Source organism: Manihot esculenta, chromosome 6, assembly GCF_001659605.2.
Source record: "Manihot esculenta cultivar AM560-2 chromosome 6, M.esculenta_v8, whole genome shotgun sequence".
Taxonomy (NCBI): Eukaryota; Viridiplantae; Streptophyta; class Magnoliopsida; order Malpighiales; family Euphorbiaceae; genus Manihot; species Manihot esculenta.
This window is the reverse complement of record NC_035166.2, coordinates 21557201-21583153: the sequence shown is the minus strand read 5'-3', so window position 1 is coordinate 21583153 and position 25953 is coordinate 21557201. Positions and strand designations below refer to the sequence as shown.

The 25953-nt window shown below is 33.0% G+C and overlaps 4 protein-coding genes across 5 annotated transcripts; 2 read left to right on the top strand and 2 right to left on the bottom strand.

Annotated features, from left to right (window-relative positions):
* Positions 1–343: 343 nt before the first annotated feature.
* LOC110617761 lies at positions 344–3765 on the bottom strand. The gene is made up of 3 exons (XM_021760747.2): positions 3096–3765; positions 1071–2538; positions 344–859 (listed from the first exon to the last, which is right to left on the bottom strand). The coding sequence occupies exons 1-3, from the start codon at positions 3486–3488 to the stop codon at positions 615–617; spliced, it is 2106 nt and encodes a 701-aa protein (XP_021616439.1). The 5' UTR covers positions 3489–3765; the 3' UTR covers positions 344–614.
* An 877-nt stretch (positions 3766–4642) lies between these two features.
* LOC110618299 lies at positions 4643–6328 on the bottom strand. The gene is made up of 3 exons (XM_021761458.2): positions 5830–6328; positions 5603–5747; positions 4643–5135 (listed from the first exon to the last, which is right to left on the bottom strand). The coding sequence occupies exons 1-3, from the start codon at positions 5914–5916 to the stop codon at positions 4777–4779; spliced, it is 591 nt and encodes a 196-aa protein (XP_021617150.2). The 5' UTR covers positions 5917–6328; the 3' UTR covers positions 4643–4776.
* Positions 6329–10719: 4391 nt separating this feature from the next.
* Positions 10720–16724, top strand: LOC110616855 (WD repeat and HMG-box DNA-binding protein 1). Of its 2 annotated transcripts, XM_021759357.2 has the most exons (12): positions 10720–11104; positions 11823–12934; positions 13113–13289; positions 13416–13529; positions 14255–14359; positions 14603–14737; positions 14817–14872; positions 14979–15081; positions 15154–15270; positions 15499–15625; positions 15753–15883; positions 15980–16724. In XM_021759357.2, exons 1-12 carry the CDS (start codon positions 10720–10722, stop codon positions 16439–16441), a joined length of 3024 nt encoding a protein of 1007 aa, XP_021615049.2. In that variant the 3' UTR covers positions 16442–16724. The 2 variants fall into 2 exon arrangements, with proteins under 2 accessions (XP_021615049.2, XP_043813121.1); XM_043957186.1 differs by lacking the exon at positions 15154–15270.
* Positions 16725–23358: 6634 nt separating this feature from the next.
* LOC110617706 lies at positions 23359–25188 on the top strand. The gene has a single exon (XM_021760669.2). The coding sequence runs from the start codon at positions 23445–23447 to the stop codon at positions 24924–24926; it is 1482 nt and encodes a 493-aa protein (XP_021616361.1). The 5' UTR covers positions 23359–23444; the 3' UTR covers positions 24927–25188.
* The last annotated feature ends 765 nt before the right edge of the window (positions 25189–25953 follow it).

Sequence of the window (25953 nt, the reverse complement as noted above, 5' to 3'; positions counted from 1 at the left end):
AAAAAAAAATTAAAAATTTTAATTCAATTGATTCCTTTTATAATAATTTTTTTATTAAAATGAAAATTTTAATTATTTTAACTTAAAAATATTTCATTTAAAAAAAAAAATTAAAATCATATGAGAATGAACTTTATAACCTATGAAAATAAACTCCTTTTTGTTAAATAAAATAAAGAGCAAACCTATGGGGAAAAGAAAATTAAGGTCGTATAAGAATATATTATAAATATTTAAATTTAAACTTGCCTTTATTATACACACTAGTGCATGCGATTCAAGCACGTTAGTCCAACTATTAGCAACTCATAGTAGTTCAGCAGTTCAGTTCCTGAGTGCATTATTAGATATAAGCTGATTTTCATTTTGCAAATTGCTGCTGCAGAATGTTAAGTTACAAGTATTATACAAAGCATTATTTTTTACAGAAGACATTCAATGCTACACAAAAAAGAAAAGTGGAAAATACAGATTGGTTGCGGCCAAGTATGTCTCTAGCTTGAGACAGAAAGAAGGCAACAGAAGGTACTTAGCTGCTTTCAGCATAATGAAAAGTACAGGAAATGAAAAGCACTCTGTAAAATAGCAGTGCCAATCCTTTATCAGAGAATTTCTCATGAGTTGCCAGGACATACTTTCTCAGACAGAATTGAGCTAACAACGTCCTTCACAAAGACATAAAAGCATTCTCGGCATGAATTCCGCATTAGAGTGGATTTACGAAGTTGCTGACTCTGTTCTGAATGTTTGCACACAGAACCTGGGAAAGAGTGGATAACATGCCTTGAGTGCCCAAAGCCACATGCAGCCAAAATGGTATGTGTTGCAAGCCTTGCAACTTCCTTGAATGCCTTAATTTCTGCAGAATAAAAATTAAGGAGAGAACTACTTTCTTTAACACAGAAGGTAATGCTCACTTATCTACACTTCATCAATCATGGCAAGAACAAAAATCTAAAAGAAAAAAAAAATTGAGAAGGAAAAGAAAAATGAATCTTGTAATCTAATCTCCACATATATTGACTCCCCTCTTACCCCATAAAATAACTGGTGCACGCATATTAGCTTACCTAATTGTTTATCCCTACTTAGAAGCTTTAAGTTGAGCTTGACAAGAGATTGGATCTCACTCTTAGCATCATCATCTTCTCTGTGCTTGCTTTCAGCATAAGCTTTTTCCATTCTAACATCTCCCTTGGGAATATCAACTTTACAGCGGGACAATCCACTATACTCCTCTTTGGCTTTTAATGATTCAGAAGCTCCTGGCTCAGAGCTAACTGAAGTTATCAAATGACCTGATATATTTTGCTGACTAGAAAAATTTAACAAGGGTCTGCAAGGATTTTTCTGCTGGATTGTTTCTCGACTTTCATCAGAGACATTGCTTGGACTGTTAGTCTGCACCTTCCAAGATGATTCAGATACAGAAAATTGTGGGAAAGAAATAGTTGGTAGAATGTCATTACATTCTACAATTTCCTTCATCACCACCTTAGAGTGCTTTTGCATTTCCAAATTAGTGGATGTATGCATGTCGGTTTTCTTTTCAGGAGAATAAAGATTATACTGCTTCTTAGTTCCAGTATTCCCCAACTCTGTAGTTCTAGATTGTTGGATTCTTGGCAAATACAGACTTGACCTTCCATCGATTGCTTTTCTAGAAGCATTGCCTTCATTGCGAGGATTTTGTGACACCCCATGAACACTTTTAGTTCTTCTACAAACTTGTTGTATTGACTTTGCCTTGTCCATCATTTTCCAGGCCTTGTCAATATCACGAGAATGTTTACTTTGTGGTACAGCTGAATTGTCATGTGATACTGCACAAGCATTATGTTTTCCAGTACTAGATTTGCTTGGACTGGAAGAGAATCTCAAGGACCCACTTCGCAAGTAATTCCAATTTTCACGCAGTGCTCTTATGTAACCTTGCACATTGCGACATCGACTCAATGTTCTGGCACCAGTTTGAGCTACATTATCTGCATCACTATGAGGCCCTCCTTCAACTGACCTAAATTGAGGAGCTATTTCATCTGGCTGAGTCAATTCATTTGCAAGACTAGATTGCCTCTCACAGCCCAAAAAAACAGGTGAGCGTCTTGTTTGTGGCCTGCGAAACAATTGGTCATCTGATTCACGAACAATATCAAAAATGGAAACATCAATCTCATCCACTGCCAAGACATTGGAGTTTCCTGAGGTGTTCTGATTGTCAACAACATCATTGTACATGGAAACATGTGATTCAGCTGTCAGCATTACCAGGGACTTTGCATATAATTCCTGATTCATATTGTCATCATCTTTTTGAATATTGTCATGTTCAGTCCTGGAAACAGCACAGTCATGGCAAAACCAATCACCTTCAGGAACAGTGGCTCCCAGGCCAACGCAATAAGTATGGGAAGCAGAATCACAAAGATCACAAAGTAGCAGAAGATTTTCATCTCCTACTAGACGGCAGATACTACATTGAACTTGTTCATAGGGATCAAAAGGCTCAATTGTGGTGTTTCTTGAGAAATGGCAAACCTAGAAAGTAATACATGTTAGTATATGACACAGTCATCTGGAGTAACCCATATATCCACACTAACAATTGATTGATAAACAAATCACAGTATGATACCTGATCCACATTACCTGCAACACAAGGCCATAAGATATCTCGACATGGTACACTTAAAACTTAATTTTTCTTATAAAGTAATCGAGTATAATGTAATGTAATGAAATTAAATGAATTTTTATTTCACTTTTCTGTTGAATTTTAACACATTCTATTACGTTCTATTACATCTTACCGAACACTGAAACACACACTAGTGTCATACTACTCTTAGACTTTTCATGTGAACTAATATGAATATGAATCTTATTGGTTAGCTGCTATGAAAAAAAAAATCATTAAAAAAGAAAGAATGTTTATCCCCATTTCTAAACAGAGCCTGAGTAGCAACCTTGAAGCAATTTTCAGTCCACAGACACTTAATTACTATCACAAATAAACGTGATCACCATCTTCAAGAAAAATAAATGGAGAAAACAAAAGCATATAATTTTTGAACAGAATTGAGAAGAACTCTTACTTGGTCGCGTTTGGGGATATTAACGATGCGTTCAGAGGGAAATACACCGTCCTTTGGAGGTCTGCGAATGGTGGTGAACCGGCGTTTGCACATGGGGCAACGAGACTCGACCTTTGCCCACTCCATAATGCAAATGAAGCAGAAAAAGTGTTCGCAGCTGTCGATTTGGCCCCTGATTGCGCTCCCATGATCAGACAAACAGATTCCACAGCTCAAGGAATCCTCACCGTTCATTGAGACTGAAACTGATGGGTTCCGCTGTGATTGATTTTCTTCTCCCTCCTGCTCTGGTGAGGATTCGTACGGGTGGTTTTCTTCTTTAACTGTGCACCGGGAATTGGAAAGAACGGACTTGAGGCGCTTATGTGGATTGGGCGGTGAGTGGCTCGCCATTGAAATTGGCGGTGATGAGTCGTAGCGGAATTCCGAGCAAGCGTGTTCCTGAAATTAAAGCCTATTACTACCGGAACCCGCGAGTGATGCCTCAATTCCCAGCGAAACTTCATTCGCCGGAATTAAATTTGTCTAAGCAAAACAAGAAGAAGCTTTTACGGAGCTTGGGGTTTCCTCCGCCTGGCCCGATGCCTTTCCTGAAAGATATTTGTGAACGAATGAGCTTTGCAGATGGTGGTGATAAGTGTAAATTTTTATTACAGAAATGCTTTGCAAATCTGCTGTCTGTCTTTTCTTTATTGTTTTCCCTCTATGCGTAAACCAATAAAAATAAAAATAAAAATAAATAGATAAATAAAACAGGATAAATGAATCATAAAAAATATAATAATTAACTATTAAATTTTTTTAACGAAAAATATAACTATTTTTACATAAATGTGTCGGTTCTATTTATTTATTATATTATTTAATATTTTAATATAAATATTTTATTATATAATTGAAAATTTTTTATTTAATTTTTATATTATTAAAAAATTTATTAATTTGATTTTTTAAAAAATATATTAAAATATTTTTAACATTTTAAAAGGTCTATAAAGTAATTTATTGATTAATTTTAATTATTAAAAATTTAAAAAATAAATTAATAAATTTTTAAAATTATAAAAATAAAATAATTAATTTTAAAATTAAAAAATTAATCAATAAATTTTTTTATATTATAAAAATTAAATAATAATTTTTCTGAGGAAGTAGAACTTCATTGGAGAATTATTAAGGTACAAGCGTAGCTAAACTAAGGGCCTACATATGAAGCCCAGCAAAGCGCAAAGCATTGAAAGATGCAACCAAACAAAAACAAGCCCAGCCCACTCCGATTAACCCTAGTGCCATCTTCAATCTTTAACTCGTATGGTGTGTAAATATGTATTGAGCTAAAATTAAATACATATTTCTAAAGTTTAGACACAAAAACTGTGTATCAAATCAAGTTTAAATCGTATAATTGCTTAAATTTTGATAAATTTAAGCAATTATTTCTTTTAGAAAAATATCCAGTAATTAATATATAGCTAAGATAATCATATCCAGTAAATTTCATCTCACTAAGAAGATTCAGAATGCGTTGGCAATTTCCACAGGACATATTGCTGCATTTGCGACAATAGCCACAAGAAAGAGGGAAAGCAAAATAAGCTAGCAAAAAGGAAAAGGACAAAAATTAGTACTGTTGAGGATTTTCTTTCATATGGGGTCAAAATTTTTTGAACTAACAATTTATTTAGGGTATCAGATCATGTTGTTGATCACTCATACTCATAGGTTGTTCATTGTTGACTGGAGGCTTGTGACGAGGACCTCCTCCTCCTGTGTAGTCCTTATTCATCAAGTTAACAATTTCCATTGCAGCCTTGTCAAGAAGCTTTTGGAATTCAAGATTCTGAGATGAACCGTCAAGTTCTTGGGGAATTGGATTTATTGACTTTGATGAACATTCCAAGCTGCTGCCTGTAGTAGCTGAAACAGGCTTCAAATATTGGAAGCATGGACCCTTGGCAGGAGCTTGCTGGCTTCTGGGATTTTCTGAGTTTGCATGCAACAGTCTGCTTCGGGGGTTCTTTGAAGCAAATGTACTCTTTCCTGCATCAATTAACATCCAAATAAAAAGAAAATAACAATAGACAGATTTTTGCGGCTTTAACCAAAGCAATTCAGTAAATAAAAACAGAAGAAAATGATCTTGGATAATGGAATTCTATTCAATGTTAGATCTGTATTTTCAGACATACAAATATGAGCTTGTATTCGCTAGAACACCTATCAAGAAAAAAAGATTAAAGGGAAGAAACATATATGAAACCAAAATTGAAAAAGATAACACATGGCTATCTTTTAGGGGGTGCTTCTCTTCTCTACTGTCCTTGCTAGCTCTCAGTTATTCTTGGGAGGGTGGGATTTTGGCACATGATAATCGGCGCTGAAAGCTTTAAAACTAACTCTTTTGTCCTTCGAAGGTTTAGACCTCCTATCCCTCATCAATTTACGCTTTTCAACCCAAATTCCCTTCCCTGCTCTATTCTTACAGTTTCCTACAAAATGAGCTGCACCTGAAATCTCCGAGTCTTCTTTATTTAATGGTTCTTCTTTCATCTTTTTCGTCAAAACCCTTTTCATCGGCATCATTTTTCTTCCTCCAAGCCTTGTGTTGCTAATTAATTCATCCATGGGAGCAGGTACACCATCAGAAATTTCCTGATAATAGAAAAGTTCAATTCTTTCAGGATTACAACTTCATTATTGTGCAGCTCAATAAGTGTTTGATTTAAATATTTACCAAACTGCGCGTGCTTTCTGCAACTGGAAGCTCACCGCCTTCGGCAACTACCGGTATCTTCTTCGCTGCAAAAAAAGTTAAAAACATTCGTTAATCAAGATTTCATGACAAAATCTAATTAGCAAACAAAGGTTAACTACGTACCTTGGTGGGCAAGAACAACAACAGTACTCGAGTTTCCTACATGTAGCAGAAGAATGGACATGAGTAGAAAGCTACTAAACCTTGTGAACGCCATTTTTATGTTCCCTTTCTTCTTTAGGTATGTTTGTTATCAGACAGCAAAAGAGCGGAATCATGTGAAAGATAGAAGAGGGTCTTTATAGAGTCTAAAGAAAGGTCAAAGGTAGGGTTCTAAATTCTAACAGCTTGTACTATTTTTCTTGATAAAGTACTTGACATGTGATTCCATAAAGCATACATACATTTGAGGGAAACTCAAAACACAAATGATTTTTCAAAGCTTTGGGTTGAGATTGTTGTCTTTGTGGCTTGCTTCCAAGTGTTTGGAAAAAGGTTCATGATAGCGTGACATAGAAGATACGAGTGTTCAGCGCTTGTCTGCCGCCATTCATTCAACGAGGAAGGTTTTCTGTTCCCAATACCAAAAGTTTTCTTGGGCTTGGCCAAGAGTGATAGCTAATAATATTTAAGAAATTTCTAGATATACTTTTATTATATTATCCTTCTAAGATGAAATATTATCATTTAAATATGATTAACATAATGATTAATGATTATCATATGATGACAATTGGTATTAATTTAAATCACTGGATCTCTTAATTTATTCAAATTAATATAAATTATTTTGGAATTAGAAAAAGGGAGCCTAGGAAAACTTAATTTTAAAATGCTACTTTGACCAAGAAAATGAAAGCAAAGAGATGTTATAGTTTGAATATAGCAGCATGCATGTTAGCCTGCAAATTATAATTAATTAATTTACAAAACCCTAGATATATATTGGCTTCTGTAAAAAGAACTTCAGTCAAAGCCACGCACAGCTTAATCAGATGGCCATTAATTAATTAAGCAACCAAATCTTATGCTTACTTCTCTACCTTCATCAACATTTAGGTTATGTTGTGTGAGAAATTAACAAAATAAAGTTAATAATGAATGGAAATAAAAGCTTTTCGATTTTAAGAATCTCAACAAAATCATTTTAGAAACCTTGTTTGTTGGGTAGGGATGGAGATTCTAAAGCAACGTGGATCTGTAGAGGCTAAGGTGTAAAATTCAAAGATGAAGAAAACAAAGGTAATTAGTTGTTGAAAAGTTAAACTGGGTTTGAAGAAAGTTCACCTCGGGCGTGGCCTTTGAGGAAAATGGTCACATGGCCTTTGAGGAAAAGTTAACCTCGCAATGCATTGTGATCATAGCTAATTAACTAGTTCATCCGAATTCTGATCTAATGTGAATGCAATTTCAGCACTCAGGCCACCTGATCTGATGACTTTCACTAATTGATTAATCATCTCCGAGGAAAACAATTGATTATCGGATTTTTAACATGCATCATTGCAATGAAGTCTATAATGGGTAAAGATTTGGATTTTAAAGAGCAAGTCCAACCATACAAATCAAACTCTCTTTAGAAAACAACTCATAAAATCAAATTAAAAGCAAATCAAAATCCAATAAATCAAATCTATCAGCAACCAGAAAACCATTCAAATAGAACAACAAACCGTTAAAGAACAGCCAACCCTTCCCACTACATCAAGAGGAGAAAATAGAGATTGTGACTGCTTTGCTTTGGGATGTTGCATGTCTCGCTGGATATAGTGGTGACAATCTGAAAGTCTATAGTTTCACTAGTAAATCGCAGTAAATAAACTTATTTAATGTAAATTATTGCAATTTGACGAAACCAAACCAAGGATCAACACGGCTCTAAGATAATAGGTATATTTTACTTATTTATAATATATATAAATGTAGGAAGGGGAGGGGAAATAATAAATTTTCTTATATTGCTATTTTCTTTTTATATTATTTATTATTTTTATTTAATTTAATATAAAAAAATAAAAATTAAATTTATTTAATACCTTATTTAATTTAATATAGAAAGAACAAAAAATAAATATTAAAAAAATTTTCTATTCAATTGAAAATTGTCTAGATATGGCGAAAATTTTCTAAATAATGCTAAACCACATTTTAAATATTTATTGTTTAAAGTAAATATTAAAAAGATTTTTTGTGAATTTTTTATATAAAAATTTTTATTTCTAATGTTTAATTCTAATTTATTCTAAATTAAAATATAATTAATATTTGCATCATTTTATAATAATTTTTTTAACATTGTATATTTAATTTTCAAATCATGGTTCATATAATTTTTTTAAAAATAAATTAAAAATTCATCATATTTAATAATGTTATTAAAATATTTTAAGATTCATTTGATAAAAAAAATATTTATATCATAACTAAAGGTAAAGTTAAAGAAATTAATACAGTTTATTTTCATATTCATAAAAAATTTGCTCTTATTAAATAGTATATTATTGTAATTTTTTAAATATTTTAAAAAAATTGATAATTTAAAATATAATATAGAGAAAATAAAATTATAAATTTGTTTTTATTTTTTATTTATTAAATAAGTTATAATTCTTTTAATTGAAAATAAAAATTAATGGGATGAGTATGCAAGCTGTTTATGAAATTTTTTATATTGATCCAAACTCACTTCCGCTGAGCTTAAACTCACTTTTATGTTCTATTTAAAATTATAATCATATTTAATTATTTTTATATTAACTTTTTATTCAAATCACTCAAAATTTTAATGATGTAAAATGAAGATTTTACTAAAAAGTTCAAAAATTATTTTTACAATTTTATAATAAAATATTTATTTTTTAAAAAAGAATCATATAATAACATATTCTCCTATAATAAATGGTAACCAGTATATTAAATTTTATAATCAATAAATTGTTTCATTAATAAATAAAGTTTTCCAACAAAGCAAAATAATATGTAACAATATAGTTATTTTTAAATTTATTTATTATTTAAAAATATAAAAAATATTACTCTTAACAAATTAATTTAATAAAAAATATTTTATTAAAAATAATAATTAATATATAATTCCAAGATCAATAAAATAAAATTAACATTAAAAATTAAAAATTAAGGGTAATAAAAATATTATATAAATATATCAAAATTTTCTAAAGTAATATAAATAAATAATAATTACACTGTTAATAAGTTAAAATAACACAAAACCTTGATTAATATTAGTATATTTACATTTATAAAGGACGAGAGTTGAATTTATGTTTTTATAAAATTTAATTAAATACAGTTATTGATAGATTAAATTTGTTTGGTTTGATTAACATATATATATGCACATTAAATTAAGATTTAGTCTGTGGTAAATATATTTAAGTAAATCTAAAATATCTCAATTTTTATTATCCTAATTCTCGATTCTAAGTTCAATTTTTACCGTTGTCGACTCTACTGAATGGATTTTTGCTAATTTAAAGTCTAACTATACCCAAATGGATGGACAACAATGAAACATTATTTTTCCTTTGGGAATCTAGTACTTATGGAAAAGAAGAAATAAGGTGATCTTTGAGAGTCCTGCGCAGAACCCGCCTATGTCCAAACATTTTATTTTACAGCAGACTCTTGAGAATACTGAAACTTGGAAACGTGCTTCAGGAATGGGCCATACTATTTCTAGATCGTCCACCACCTTTATTTCTTGGTCCCCTCCTGCTATGGGATTGATTGCTATAAATACAGATGGTGCAGCTAAGGGTTGTCCAGGACCTGCGGGTTGTGCTGGGGTTTTTAGAGATAGTAATGGTGATTGAATTCTTGGCTATCAATCTACCTTGGGTACTTGTACAGCAATTGAAACTGAGCTTTGGGGCATTCTTTTGGGCCTTCAGACAGCGTGGGATAGAGGATGGAAATTTGTGCAGGTTCAAACTGATTCACAGGTGGCCATGCAATTAATTGAGAAAAGCTTAGATGGAGCAGGCCGGATTAAGAATCTAGTTTTTGAGATTACGACTTTGGTGGGTTATGCATGGAAAGTTTATTGCAAGCATATCTTTCGCGAGGCTAACTCTGTGGCGGATTGCTTAGCGAAATCGTCAGTTGGAGGCCCTTTTGGGATGCAAATTTTAAAAATGCCTTATATGGAGTCTCGTTACTACTTACAAGCTGATGCTGTTGGAGTTATATGACCTCGTGACTTTGCTTAAGGGTTTAATACCCTCCTTATTATGTTAAAAAAAAAACATATATATATTTATTAACTCGAATTCGATTAACATACTATATCAACGTATCATGTATATTATAGAATGACCACTTCACTTTGCAGCTTCATTCTTTGATTTTTATCGCCATCAAGCGGTCATAGCTAGGAAAACAGTGCAGCATATTAATAATTAAAAAAGATGTTTAGGCACTAAATAACATATATAGTTGATATAACACTTTGTTTTTATTTATATGGATTGTTCATCATAAGTATTATGCTTTGAGTTTTTTTTTTATAAGGTAAAATTTCATTGCAGGATAAGGTCTAAAAAGCTAAATTACAAAGTAAATAACGCTCAACCCTAAGAAGCTCAATTGCAAAGGAAATAAGGCTCAAGCCTAAGATACAAATCAAAGCAAGAAGTTTGGGTCCAAAACCATAATCATAGGCTCGAACATGGGCTGTCCGAATCCAGAGAAGGGCTTCGAGTCATCGAGTGTATAGATGGGCTCTATACCTTAAGCCTTAGTTCATTTCACAGCTAACCAACTGGGACTGGGCCACTCCATTATTTTACGCGCTGCTCAAAAATCTTTTGCACTGCTCTCCCGCCAAAATCCCAAATTCCCGGCAAGATGATTTTAAAAAGGAAAAACCCACAACAGAAATCCAAAATCCCTAACCCCCCAAATCAGATCAATTCTAGTCAGATCCTCTCTTGCAAATTTCTTACTATGAAAATTCGTACGCTGAAGCTACGTGAAGCTCACAAGTCTTCCACCAGTAATGCCACCCAGCCTTCCTTCTGCTCCATCTTGTGGGACCAAAAGGCCACCCACCTGGTCACCGCCTCCTCCTCTGACCCAGCCATCTGTATCCACGATTCTCTCCTCCTTTCAGATGTACCCAGGATTCTCCGACATCACCGTGACGGCGTTACTGCTCTCGCCCTCAGCCCCAACTCCACCTGCCTCGCTTCCGGATCTATTGATCATTCCGTCAAGCTCTACAAGTTTCCCGGTATTTTTTTTTCACAACTTTTTTTGTGCAGTAGAAATAATGTGTTGTTGTTTTGAAGTTGGATTTGAGGTGTGGAGTAGTGGGCTTATCGTTCCTTCTAAAGTTGAGATTGGTTTGAATGGTTTCATACGATATATGAGATGTTGGGATCTTCGAATGGTTTCCGAATGATGTCATCTGTTGACATTTGAAATGTCATTATTCAATTTACATTTTTAATGAATTATTTGGGTTGGATGTATATGGTTTTTTTGGTGAAATTTTAAAAATTATGTATAATTTGCCGATGTATGCTTTGCTGTTACATTTAGGCTTATGGTATAGCTATACAAATCTAAGGCTTTCGTTGCATCTGGTATGAAGGGAAAAAGGGGATTCTGAGTGCTCTTCTTCTCATGTCTGCCATTTTGTGATTGTCTCTCTGTACATCCACATTCTTGATGAATATGTAAGCATTTTTGGCATGTACTTCAAATTGGAGTATCTTCGAAAATTAGTTAAACCAGATTAGCATTTGTAAAATCACAACACAAATGCAGAATTTCTTTTTTATGAAATTGATCTGGTTGACTATGTGTTCTCAATGGGGTCATACTGCACACTCCGTTGTGTTGTCCCAAACAAGTAGGAGGATCATTTTACTGTATAGTTAGTATTTTAATATGTTTAACTATCTTTATCAATTCTAGTTTGATAAATTCTGTTATTCCTTTTACAGGTGGGGAGTTTGAGACTAATATTACCAGATTCACACTGCCAATACGTGCACTTGCATTTAATAAGTCAGGGAGCATGCTAGCTGCTGCTGGTGATGATGAAGGCATTAAACTCATTAATACAATTGATGGTTCAATTGCAAGGGTTCTGAAAGGACATAAAGGACCTGTTACTGGCTTGGGTTTTGACCCTAATGGTGAATACTTGGCATCTGCTGATTCAACTGGGACAGTCATATTCTGGGAACTACAGTCTGGGGGAATGTTGCATACCCTTAAAGGCATTGCTCCTAATACTGTTTCAGATACTTCCTTCATGAATATAGTTAGCTGGAGCCCTGATGGGGAGACTTTAGCAGTCCCTGGTTTGAGAAATGATGTGGTGATGTATGATAGAGATACAGCTGAAAAGCTATTCTCATTGAGGGGTGATCATGTGCAACCTATATGTTTCTTGTCTTGGTCACCTAATGGCAAGTACATGGCTACTTCAGGTTTAGATAGGCAAGTTCTGATATGGGATGTTGATAAGAAGCAGGACATTGACAGGCAGAAGTTTGATGATAGAATATGTTGTATGGCATGGAAGCCAATTGGTAATGCATTGGCTGTTATTGATGTTATGGGAAAGTATGGTGTGTGGGAATCAGTTGTTCCTCCTTCAATGAAATCACCAACTGAAGATATTCCAAGTTTGCTGTCAAAGAACAATAACGGGCTCCTTTTGTTTGAAGAGGAGGATGAGGAGGAACCCAGTGTATCTGGTAGTTTAAGTGATATTGGGGAAGACAGTCTTGGAGAATCTGAACTGCCAAGCAGGAAAAGATTGCGGAAACAATCTGAAGTTAATGAGGAACAAGAGGAAGACATCAATGATGAGTTTAACTGGTATCCAAAGGCTGAACCCAGAAAAAAGGTGCATTGTGCTGGGAAGGAAAATAAGGATAAGGGAAAAGAGGGGCAAAGAATCACAGTGACATCTGCTAGGCCAAAAATGCAGGACGCTTTTCAGCCTGGGGGGACTCCTGTGCAGCCTGGGAAGAGGCGCTTTTTGTGCTACAATATGCTTGGAACTATAACTACAATAGAACATGATGGATACTCCCATATAGAGGTAACATACACTATTGCTTGCATCTAATGCTAAGTTCCCCCCCTCTGGCAAGGGGGTTGTGAGAGTGCGATTGCATAAGAAATTCTATGGTTAGCTGGAATCGTTCCATCAATCTAAAGAGGTCAACATGGTTTTCTTGCAAAAGTTTACTGATAGTTTTGTCATTCATTGCATACAGATCGATTTCCATGATACTAGCAGAGGTCCGCGAGTTCCTTCAATGACTGACTACTTTGGTTTCACAATGGCTTCACTTAATGAGAATGGAAGTGTTTTTGCAAATCCTTGCAAGGGTGAGAAAAACATGAGTACTCTCATGTATCGCCCATTTGGTAGCTGGGCAAACAACAGTGAGGTCAGGATATGAATTTCCAAACTATGTTCTTCATGTTGTGATTTTATGTGTTAGCTCAGTATTGAATGGACTTACCTTTGTACATGTTTTATTTCCTGCTGACACTGTTTTAATATGCAAACTCAGTGGTCTATGCGATTTGAAGGGGAAGAAGTGAAGGTTGTGGCACTTGGCACTGCTTGGGTTGCTGCAGTTACTAGCCTTAATTTTCTGCGTATCTACACAGAGGGTGGTTTGCAGGTTTTACTTTCATATCATGTTATGATTGAGTTTTTACAGCTTGCATGTTCAATTAATCTCATAATCAGTTTCTGCTTTATTTGTGTTCTTGGACAGGCCATGATAGTTTCCTAAACAAGATTCCTGCAAAAGTTCTGATTTTCTTTTCTTTCTTCACTAAAAACTATTTAACCAAGAGTCAAATTAATCTTTGTGCAGTGCAGACTCCTGAATTTATGTCATTTCATTTTCTAGCTTAAAGAACAGAATTATTTTGTGATGAAACTGCTCTCAAATGGCATCCATCTGAAGGTGTAATGTTGAATGAAATGCAAAATTGGTGATGGAAGTAGAAATTATCAGGTGTTGAAGTGTTCGTCACATTTAATGTGTAAAGAGAAATGGGAAGGTTGTAACTACATATGGATAAAGACATGCAAAATATTTTTTTTCAAATCTGAAACTACAACCAAAGCAGTCAACCTTGAAAAATGGAATTCTTTCCAGTCTGGTGATGTGTTTTTATCTTGTTTATGCTAGTAAAAAGTCGGCTTGTCTTATTTTGTTGATTCTTGGAGCTATTCATGAGCAGGCAAGTGACAACTAAGAATGCATTGAATGATTTGTAGAGCTTGAAAACATGATTATGCACATGCTTTAATAAATAATTTTGTGCTTAATTTTCATAGTTCTTACTGATTTGTTTTCCCATTTGTGCTTATACTTTCATCTGCATATTATTGCAGAGGCATATTCTGTCCCTTGATGGCCCAGTAGTGACTGCATCAGGCTTCAAAAATCAACTTGCAGTTGTCACTCATGTTTCTGATTGTCTTCCCTCAAGTGATCAGGTCTAACTTCAATTATTATTAGCCTTCCTACTTTCAGGGAGAGGGAGAGGGAGAGAAGGGGCTGAACACAAATTGCCAGGGGGCCTAATTTTCTTGATTCATAATCAGAGTCTAAGTCTTGGTTATTCAATCAACTTGTTCACTCTGATATGAAATAGAGATCATTTTGTTGGTAAATTGATCTGTTGTAATATTTGCTTTCACCGAAAAAGGCTAAAATAGGTCTTATTCCCAAATATGCAGATGCTAGAATTCAGAGTATTTGACATATCCAATGGGACCCAACCATTTAGAGGACGTCTGCCATTAAGTCCAGGTTCGCATCTAACATGGTTTGGGTTTAGTGAAGAAGGCCAATTAAGTTCATATGATTCTAAGGTATGTCTCATCAATTTTTCAACAATTGAATCATAAACATCTTCCTGATGGTGCACCTGAGTCTGAGCAAAATTTGTAGGGTGTCTTGAGGGTTTTCACAAGTCAATATGGTGGCAGTTGGCTCCCACTCTTCAGGTACAAGATTATTCTTTTTAAGGATACTAAATGATTCTGAGTTGACCCTTTCCTAATATTGATTTACTCTCTATCACTCATCCATAACAAAGTCTCTGTCCTGCAGTGCTGCTAAAGAAAAGAAGTCTAATGAAAACTACTGGATGGTTGGACTGAATGCCAGCAAATTGTTTTGTGTTGTTTGTAATAGTCCTGACTTGTTTCCACAGGTAAGATAGATACCTTTTCTTCCGCTGTATCTTCTGACAACAATTTTGTTACTGATTTGCTCCTCTGCACAGGTGATGCCCAAACCAGTGCTTACACTGCTGAATTTTTCATTTCCTCTTGCTTCTTCTGATCTGGGAGCTGATGTCCTTGAAAATGAGTTCATCCTCAATAACATGCATCTCTCTCAGGTCTGTTCTTCTCTCCTTCCACTAAAACTGAACTCCTTTCTTCTCTCTCTATAAACTTTTGTTATCGATATCATTTCATTTCCATTTCATTATATTATTTGATAAAAGAACTTATAAATTTCTATGGTGATTAATTTTGCTTCTTCCCTCCTTTTGGAAGGTTATAATGATTTTTCCTTCTTTAATGCTCTTGTGTTGCTGAGCATGTTGGATGTATGTGCCTTGCAGATACAGAGAAGAATGGAAGAAATGGCAGGATCTGGTTTGGATACTAATGCACTTGATGATGAGTCTTTCAATATGGAAGCAGCTCAGGATAGATGTATCCTCAGGCTGATTGCATCCTGCTGTAATGGTGAGTTTGCACAATCAAACTGATTTAATGCTAGTTTTTTTTTTTTCTTTATAGCATAATTCCAAATGAAATGAAATGAAATATACTCCTAGGCCTTAGCAGTATGCTTCTTTGTTGGTTGTTTCAGGCGACAAGCTTGTAAGAGCTACTGAACTCGTGAAGCTTTTATCCCTGGAAAAATCAGTGAAAGGAGCAATAAAGCTTGTTACTGCATTGAAGCTTCCTAATTTGGCAGAGCGTTTCAACAGCATATTGGAGGTAAGCCTTTCTGATATGTGAATAAGGTTAGTCAACCTGATTGGAAAATTTTCCTGTTCTCTATTTGGTAATTTACACTTGTTTGCTCCATTGCAGGAAAGATTGCTGAATGAGTCTAAGGAGACCCTAAATCGCTCCCAGCTAAACTCAAGCAGTGTTGTGGCTACGAGGGCTGATGTTAATGGAAGCAAGACCTTTTATTCATCAGGAAAAAGCGAAACTCTGGAACCTGGTATTCCGTCGTCGTCACCACAACTGTCAGCTCCTCTGTTTACCAAGAAAGTGAATAAACGTGATGAAACGGAAAAATCTGATCCGAAACAAACTGCACACCAGGAAACGGAGTTGGATGTAGGGAATACTGAGAAGTTAAAGAATGGTGGAAATATGAACAGCTTGGGACAGGTGAAGATTGCAGAAGTTTCAAAAGTACAATCTCAACGCCCCTATAATCCATTTGTAAAGTCAGCAAACAATCAAAAAACTGAGAAGAAAGAAAATGTAAATCAGGTAAACAGTCAGCGCCCTGCTAATCCATTTAAAAAGCCGCAAAACTGAGTCCTCAGTCCTCTGGGGTTTGAAGGGAACAACAATGAATGCCATAGCCCAAGGAATGCTGGGATTACTCGTCCAAGCTGACTACTAAAATGCCTCATTTTCGTTGGCTGAGTAACATGTTGCACATCACTCAGGGACACAGAAAGCAAGCCATAGTTTCTGTTTTATATACCAGAAAAAGATTTTTTTTTTTTTTTCCCCTTTTAGTTTAGTATGTTTTTTTATTGTCATTTTTTAAAAATGTTCCTTACACTTGTATATATTTGTGATTTTTTTAATGTAATTTTTGAAAATTTTTCGTGCTAATTAATTATTAAAACTAAAAAGTAATAAAAATATTCCCTGATTATTAACTCACAATAAAAAAAATAAAAGTAGTTTTTGAACAAAATTGAAGAAAAAAGTATGGATTAAATGTAAAGTTTTCCTAATGAATGGAATAATTCCGCTGCCATATCTCAACCGATCCAATTGAATAGTCATAAAACATCAAGGTAAGGCTTTGTTTTATTTTATTTTTTATAATTAATTACTATTAAAATTTAAACTCGAAATTTTTTAATCTTAAACATCGTAAAACTCGTCCTCGTTCTAAGTCTTTGACAACTCACAATTGTTGTCTCAAATTATTCACAAGGCTTACTTCACTCTTAGTCAAACCTAACAAGGAGCTCTCTCTATATAAAATCATTAAAATTAAAAGAGAAATTCATGGTAAATCATAGTTGCATTTAGTACGGCAATCTTAAAAAATATATTAAAATAAGTCTCCAATTAAAAAATCAATAATAATGACGTAATTTTAATATCAAGGAATTATGAAATTGTAATATTATTGTAGTTCTGTGCTAATTTAAAATAACCACACATCATGTTGAAACTTGGAAGTGCTATCTGTTATTGTCTTAGGTAGAAAAGGAGAAGAGTCGAGAATAAGATTTGCTAGATTTTAAGCATAAAAAAAGAGGCATTATTTGTCCTTGTTATAGGAAAAAAATAAATACTTAATGTTAGTTTAGTGAAAATAAATTAAAATAAAATGGGTAAAGACAAAGTAGAGAGTTTGAATAATTGGAAAATAAAATTTGAGAACACCAATTTCAAGACTGTTAATTTTTCACAAGCTTTTATATTTTTTATTTTAATCAGCATAAAATTGTAAATGCAACAAAATATTACGATAAGAATTACAGGATGATAAAGTCAATTATGTAGTAATGATCTATTTAAACAAAATTTAGCAACAATATCCACCAAAATATTATGATGTCACCAAATATATTTATAAAATAATTTGCTGCAAACATGAGTTAATATGAAATATAGATAACACTAATGCTCTAATTTTCCATGGTAAGAAATCTAAAAGATACTGTAACAGCATTATATAAAATTTGTGAATCTATTTTACAGATAATAGCGAATAAATAAAAAATAAAAGCCAATTTGATACCTTCCAATATTGCTCGTACTTCTTCTACTAAAGCCGACAAATACCAAACTCGTCTCGCTATATCATGCATCCTATGTCATGTACTATTAGTAATTATTACAACTATTGCTGCAGGAAAAAATTGATTCTTCCAAAATACATCGCAAGTAAATTTAAAAATCTCATGAGGAAGGAAGAATTATATATCACAAGTAATTGAATGATCATGCACATAAGGAAAAAGAACAACAAAAACACCATTATGTTATAACTGTGAAAAATAATAAAGAAATATACGGAACAAAACAAGTATGGGATCAGAAGTCACTCTATAAAAATTACACCGAATCTACTCTTTTCATATATATCATAGTGTAAGCGTTACAAGAGATAACAACAAGGAATTCTCAGACTCTATATTAGATTGTGCCAACAACGCCTCCCGCCACAAGATAAAATTAGGAAAATCAATAGACACAGGGACTAATAAACCATATTAATCGAGTATAGAAACAATGAAAAAATATATGCTCTAAGGTCTTAAGTTCAGACTGATAGATAAGATACTGAGAGTCCTCTGAATAATCTATTTTGACTAAATTAGTCAATATTGATAAAGTATTATGAAAAGAGTACCAAAGAAAATATTTTAATTTCAGAATAACCTGAAGAGACCAAATACTCTTCCAAGACTGAGGAATCACAGAAGAAGACGCATGATTGCCCAAACCTAAAATATGACTACTATGCATCAAAAGTTTATATCCAAAATGAACACTATATTGACCATCCCTCATGTAACACCAAACTAATAAATCCAAAGTGTCAAGAGGTGCAACTAGAACTGATAAAACTGATATAGCTTGTTGCCCCAGAAAGAGGCAAAATACAAACTTATGGTTCCAATCAAGGATATTATGATCAATTAAATCTGATACTACGCAAACATCATATGGACATTGAGGAAATCGCTGCAATAAAGAACTGTTAGACGGGGGCAACCAAGGGTCAGACCAAATGCGAGTAGCTCTGCCATCACCAATGTTTATATATACACCCTGACGCAACACTTCCCTATTGGCTAAAAGACTTTGCCAAATCCAAGAGCTATTATGCTTACCTCTAATCTCTCAAAATGAAGAACGTGGGAAATACAAACCTTTGAAAACTATAGCCTATAAACTAAATGGATTCTGAATGAGTCTCCAATACTGTTTTGCCAAATAAGCCAAATTAAAGTTTTTAAAATCCTTAAGGCCCAAAACACCACAGACTTCGGACTACAAGAGCGTTGCCAACTTATCCATCTAATTTTTGAATAGTTCTGACCATCACCCCACCAAAATTGGGACAACAAACTGATAAGTTTAGCAGAAAATTGCTTAGGATATAAAAAGGTGGGTATTGAATAAGTAGGGATAGCAGCCAATACCGATTGAAGCATCACAACATGTCCAGTATGTGATAGTAGCTTATGCTTCCATGACTGAGTCTTTGTGCATATTCAATCCTCCACTGCTGCCAAAGCTTGTTGACGCGACCGTCCCAACAACAATGGAAAGCCTAAATATCTATCAAAAGAAGCAACCTCATGAATAGAAAACCACGATAAAATATCCTGCAGCAGATTCAATGGTGTACGATTATTGAATAAGATATGTGACTTCTAAAAATTAATACACTAACCAGTAATAACAGTACAAGACTATAATATGTGTAATAAAGTATTCGCCTCATCTCGAGATGCTCGTGCAAACAATAAAGTATCATTTGAAAACAGTATATTAGTGATTACTGGAGCATATCGAGATACCAGAATGCCATGAAGGAGACCTCGAGCATATGATGAAGATAATAAGTATAAAAGAACCTAGAAAACAAATAAAAATAAAAATGGTGACAGAGGATCTCCTTACCTGATACCTCGAAAAGGTTCAAAAGGAGCAGAAGGAACACCATTAATTAAAATAGAAAAAATATGCACGGTAAAATCATATGTACCCATCGCTTAGCAAAACCCATTTTGATAAGTACCATATGCAAAAAGTGCCAGTCCACTTGGTCATAAACCTTATACATGTCAAGTTTCAAAGCCATTGAATGCAATCGACTTTTAAATGTCTTTAGATAATGAAACACTTCATGAGCAATACAAGATTATCCTGAATAGCCCTACTAGGAACAAAAGTAGTCTGATCTGCAGGGATGAGAGAATGCATCCATGGTTTTAACTTATTAACAATGGTCTTCGAAATAACCTTATAAATAAAGTTGCACAGGCTAATAGGGCAAAAATGGTGAATTCCAGTAGGATTATGGCAATTTGAAATAAGAAATATATTAGTTTTGTTAAACTCCTTAAGCAAAAAACCCATATCATAAAAGCTATGTACAACATGACAAAGAGACGGCCCAACAACATGCCAATTATGCTGCAGTCAGAGAAACCATCAGGACCTGGTGCTTTATTACCTCCCAGTTAGAAGACAGTCATACGTACTTCCTCATCAGAGACAACAGATAACAAGATTGCATTAAGCTCCGGAATAACCAGGGAAGGAATATGATTTAAAACCTTATCACAACCCTGAAGAGATCTAGTAGTGTAGAGTTGGTGAAAGTAATTTCTAATAAAAGAGTAAAGAGTAGCAGTTTGCTCTATCTAATCACCTGATGATGTTTGAAGGCATTGAATGGTAGATAAGTGGAAGAACCAGGTATTTCTATCCACTTCCTGCAAACACTGTATTCTAGAGTATTATTTCCAAAGCAACTCATCACAATGCCATAATTCATGAATCTTAGCATGCAAATGAGCCTCAGTAGCTGCATTATGAGGATTAGAAGGTCAAGCATAAATATCTTTCGATTGTTGCTGAAGAACACGCAAGTCATGTTTGGTTCAACTAAAATGAGTTTGATGCCAACCACTACACTTAGATCGACATACCTATAGCTTAGGCACAAAAGAAAACATATGCAAACCAAACGTTGATATCATTATGAATATTAATATGATCTAACACTGCACACATATAACACGATTAAATCCAATTTATATGAACTATGTAAATAGATAAAATTTTATATAGAATTCACTGTAATTTTATATTATAAATTTACATAAACTCAATTTAGATAAAAATTTCATTCTAAATAATAGAGGTTTGATTACAACAAAACATTTATTAGTTATAAAAATAATTTAAGTGGAGAAGCATTAAATGGTTAAATTTAATTGATTAATAATATATGAATAATTTATTTATCTTTTAAATAAATAAGATTTTGTTTTTCTTATCCAATCAAAATAAAGAGCAACGTATAACTATTAAATTCACTCGTATACCTCATTATCTTTTTATTATTTCTTTTCCTTTTCTAATTATATATACTACGGTGATGCTCGTGCAATGCACAAAAAATATAATTTTAAAAAAATTAATCATATAAATATTATTTTTTATTAAAAGTGGGTGAAAATAGTGAATAACATTATAATTTATAATTATAAAAATATAATTTATCTGTTTTTTTAAATAAAAATTAAAAATTACAGAATAAAACCGAAATCTCTCAAATATTTTTAGATACAATTTATCATCATACTAAATCTTAAGTGCATATAATAAGCAATAGATTTTATTCATATAATATTAGTTGCGTAATGGTTGCAGCCATCAGAACAGATTTAAGCCCCATTATTATCATTTAAATCTAATAATCAACTTTTAATTATAATAATAATTATTTAAAGCTTGGTTGTTTCTCCTTTTTTTTATATATAATTTTTAAAATTATTTTTCTTAATTATTTCGTAATTTAAATAATTAATTAAATTTAATATTTTATAAATATCTATTTGTATTTTATAATTTATCTAATAATAACTACTCCTTTATTTTATAATTTTTATACATTCTTTAATTTTATAAATCTAGTACAAAGCGAGTAATTTTAAAAATATTAAATGAAAATAAATTATTATTAGTTAAAATTAATAAATTAAGAATAAAAAATAAAAAAATCATAATTAAAGAGGTTTACATGTCAAAATATTAATAAATTTTGTCAATTTCTTGAGAAGGAAATAATTATGAAAAGGGGAGGCCAAAGTTGTATAAATTTTGATTAATAAAAAAAACTTAAATATAAATAGTATTATTAATTTTAAATTTATTTAAACTCTAAAATTAAATTAAATAATAAAATAAATGATTAAAATTAAAAACTTTTCTTGCAACTATATTAAATTATATATTTTTTGGCTAAAACAAAGCAAATCGTGGGCGGCTGAAGATTCCATGGCTTTTACAGTGAAGTAGGGATTGAAGCACTTGGGAACCACCAATGTGTCGAAGTTGCTTTGCTTGGAAGAAACTATAACCTACCAAAACAAAGTTTCAGCCTACAAAAAAAGAGTATTGAATTACTCTCATACAAATATTTATTAATAGAAATAAAATAATATTTAATAATGTATTCTTTGTTGGTTTTATGAATTTCAATTTATGAAATTTTATTTTGATTAAAATTCTTGTTTAAAATGCTCAAAATAAATATAAACATAAAAAAATTTTAAATAATACAATATTTTTTTTATATTAAAATTAAAATTTAATATTATTTTTTTTAAAATAAAAATTAAAAAAATAGAATAAACCTTTTAAATTTATTCAGATACGTAAATTTGTGAATGTAAATTTAAATGCAATATTAACTTTTTAAAATTACTATATTATATTGACATAAGACACATTTCACAAATGAAATTAAATTATAAGAGCATTTTAATGTTTTTCAAGATAGAGATAAAAAATTAATAATAGTATTTTTATAAATATGAATTTATTACTTTATGTTATCCCGTTTTAAATTATAAATTATTTTTTATTTATGATAATTTATTTATATACATCTAGTTAATATTATTAAATTAACATAAAATTCATTAATTTTAATAATAATTTTACAAAAAACAATATAAATGAAAAATATTTATTAGGAAACATAAATTTACTACTTTTTAAACTTATTTATCAAAAAAAATTAAAAAGTAGAATTATTATTAAATTTTTTAAAATTTACTAATTTATGTTTATTTTAAATTTACTTAATTAAATATAAAATAAAAATTTTTAGTCATTAGGTTGGAAAAGTCATTAATTAATTTATTTTAATATTAATAAAAAAATTAAATAATATGAATATTTTAAATTATAAAAATTAAATAATAATAATATAATTAAAATTATAGAGAATTAAATAATATAAATCGTTCAAGTTAGTCAATGATTTGTTAAAAAAGAACTAAAAAATTGAATTTTTTAAAAAAATGTTAATAGAGCGATTTTGCAATAAAAATAAATAAATTAATTTCATAATATAAAGATTTAATAGTAGTTTATCTATTAAAAAAAAAGGACAGAGGACAGTTACGTAATTTTGTAGTTATACAACCAAAAATCAGCGGCATCGTTTTATTTTCCACTGCCCTGAAATGAAAGAAATGCATTCGCCTCCAATTCTGAGTCACGAAAAAGCTCTCCTTTCTCCTTTTAATCTCAAATTATGGCAAATATTTCTTACCTTCACACTCGCCTCCAACACGACCCTGCCGACGACGATTCTCACCATCGTCATCACCACCACCGCCGGCCACGCCACCCTCGCAACCTAACTGTCGACCCTTATTTCCCTCTCTTCTCTTCCTCTGATTCTCACTCCCCGCACGCCACTCTCCATGACCCCTACTCACTTTCTGATCACACCAATTTCAATATTCGGACCCTTGACGACGACGCCGTCTCGGATCCCGAGTCAGTTATCCTCGGAGGCCCGGATATCCTCGACCGTCAGAACCAGGTTAGTTTCGTTATGGATCTGTTTCAACAGCGAGTTGAGCAGTCTCAGGTAATGGGTCGCAGTTCCCATTTGGTTTCCGATTCGCTCAACGAATCGGACTTCGGTGTTATAGAGGAGAATTGTGAATTAGGCATGGATAATTTGGAGCTTGAGTTAGGGTTAGGGTTTGGTTTAGACGGTCACGAGAATGGTGGATTTCAAAATATAGGCCATAATCATAGTCACAGTGATAATAATAATGATTACAGCAGAAACATCATTATCGATGATGATGACGATGATTTCTTTGTGGAGAGAAGGCTTTCCGGAATTCAATCTTGTGAGGCTGAATCTACCGTTAGCGTTCGTACAAGTGCCATGAGGGTTGTTGGGTTTGGGTCGGATTCTGATTCAGAGGATAATGATAACATGTTAGCTATAGATTTGAATTCAGGTGATGAGTATGGTTTAGATCGTTTGAATATAGAAAATGATAATTATGATAATGTTGGCGACGATGATGAGGAAGATGCAAGCGTTACTATTCCTCTTTGTTGGGATTCGCTTCAGTTGGAGGACCACAGAGAAAATAATGAGGATTTTGAGTGGGAGGAAGTGGATGGCCGCGTTGATGAGAGAGAGGTTCTAAGCATGTTTGTTGATGATGATGAGGCCTCTGTTTCTCTCTCTATTTCACCTATTATTGCCCCTGAGGATATGGTGAGCGTAGAGAGGGTAGGAGGATTGGGAAGTTTAGAATGGGAAGTTCTGCTGAATGCAAACAACATGGACTCAAATTTGGACCGTGAACAGGACCACAATGCTGAGCCTTATTTTGGGGATCATGATGATTATATTTACACTGCAGAGTATGAGATGTTGTTTGGGCAATTTGCAGATAGTGAAAATGCATTGATGGGTCGGCCTCCAGCTGCAAAATTTGTTGTTGAGAAGCTTCCATCCGTGGTTTTGACAAAAGAGGATGTTAATAATAGTGCATTTTGTGCTGTTTGTAAAGATGAGCTTAATGTTGGAGAGAGTGCAAAGCAATTGCCTTGCACACATCGATACCATGGGGAGTGCATTGTGCCATGGCTAGGAATAAGGAATACTTGCCCAGTATGTCGATATGAGTTGCCTACAGATGATGCAGATTATGAGCGAAGGAAAGCAGCACAAAGAGCTGCTAGTGCCAGCCGTCGCCTTTGATAGGTATAACATTTTGGTCCTGTATGCTTTTAAACTTTTTTCTCTTCTCCCCCCCCTTCACCCTCTTTTTTATTTTTATTTTAAAGCATTAGGTCTTTTAAGAATGTAGATATTTCTGTTAGAGTGCATTGGTTTCCCTTCGTGAGGCTACTGATTCATCACAAGTTACTATGCTATTTGGGTGAGAGTATAAGAATATTGTTTTGGCAGCACTGTACGCTTGGGAAATTGTTATTTGAATAATGTTTATGATTTGTATTGATTCTGCTTTTCTGTATGTTATATTATTTTATTTTGTGATTGGAGTTTGAATGTTCATGATACATGCATTCTTTAACTAATTTATTGAGAGCAGAGGTATAATTTGGAGCTGCAGGCTTTCAGATACTTGTAAATTTATTTTTTTTTTTCACTATAAGGTACCAGAAGATAATTTTACTTGTAAGAGATTTGTGTTATAACTGCTGGATTATGCGGATCCATCATGCGTTAGGCCCCAAAAAGCACAGTAAAATTTGAATATTTTGGTGTGAAAAAAAAAGTTCAGCAAATGAGTGGGGCTAGAAACTTAAGATGGTTGTAGCAATGTGTTTTCATAGCAAAGTTGAAGCTATTAATATCCTAAATTTTGTTCACTAACATTGTTTCTCCTTTCTGTAACTATGCTTTGGAATGGAAAAAGGAAAGGAAAAGAGCAGTGCATCCTTGTTGAAGCCTTGCATGGTTTCCAAACTATTAATTTCTTTCATCAGTGTCATTTAACTTGAAGGGTGGGCATAATAGAGATGGTTAGGGCTGAGCACTATTCGGTTTAAACCGAAATAACCGACCGAACCGAATCGAACTAAAAATTTAGTTTGGTTTTATTTTTAATTCGGTTCGGTTCGGGTTTAATTTTTTGAAAAATCGGTGATTTCGGTTCGGTTCGGTTTTAGATTCAAAAATTTCGATCAGACCGAACCGAACCGAAATCACTAAACTACGTCGGTTTTAGCTCTTCCCCGCTCTTCCCGCTCCCCGCCCCCGC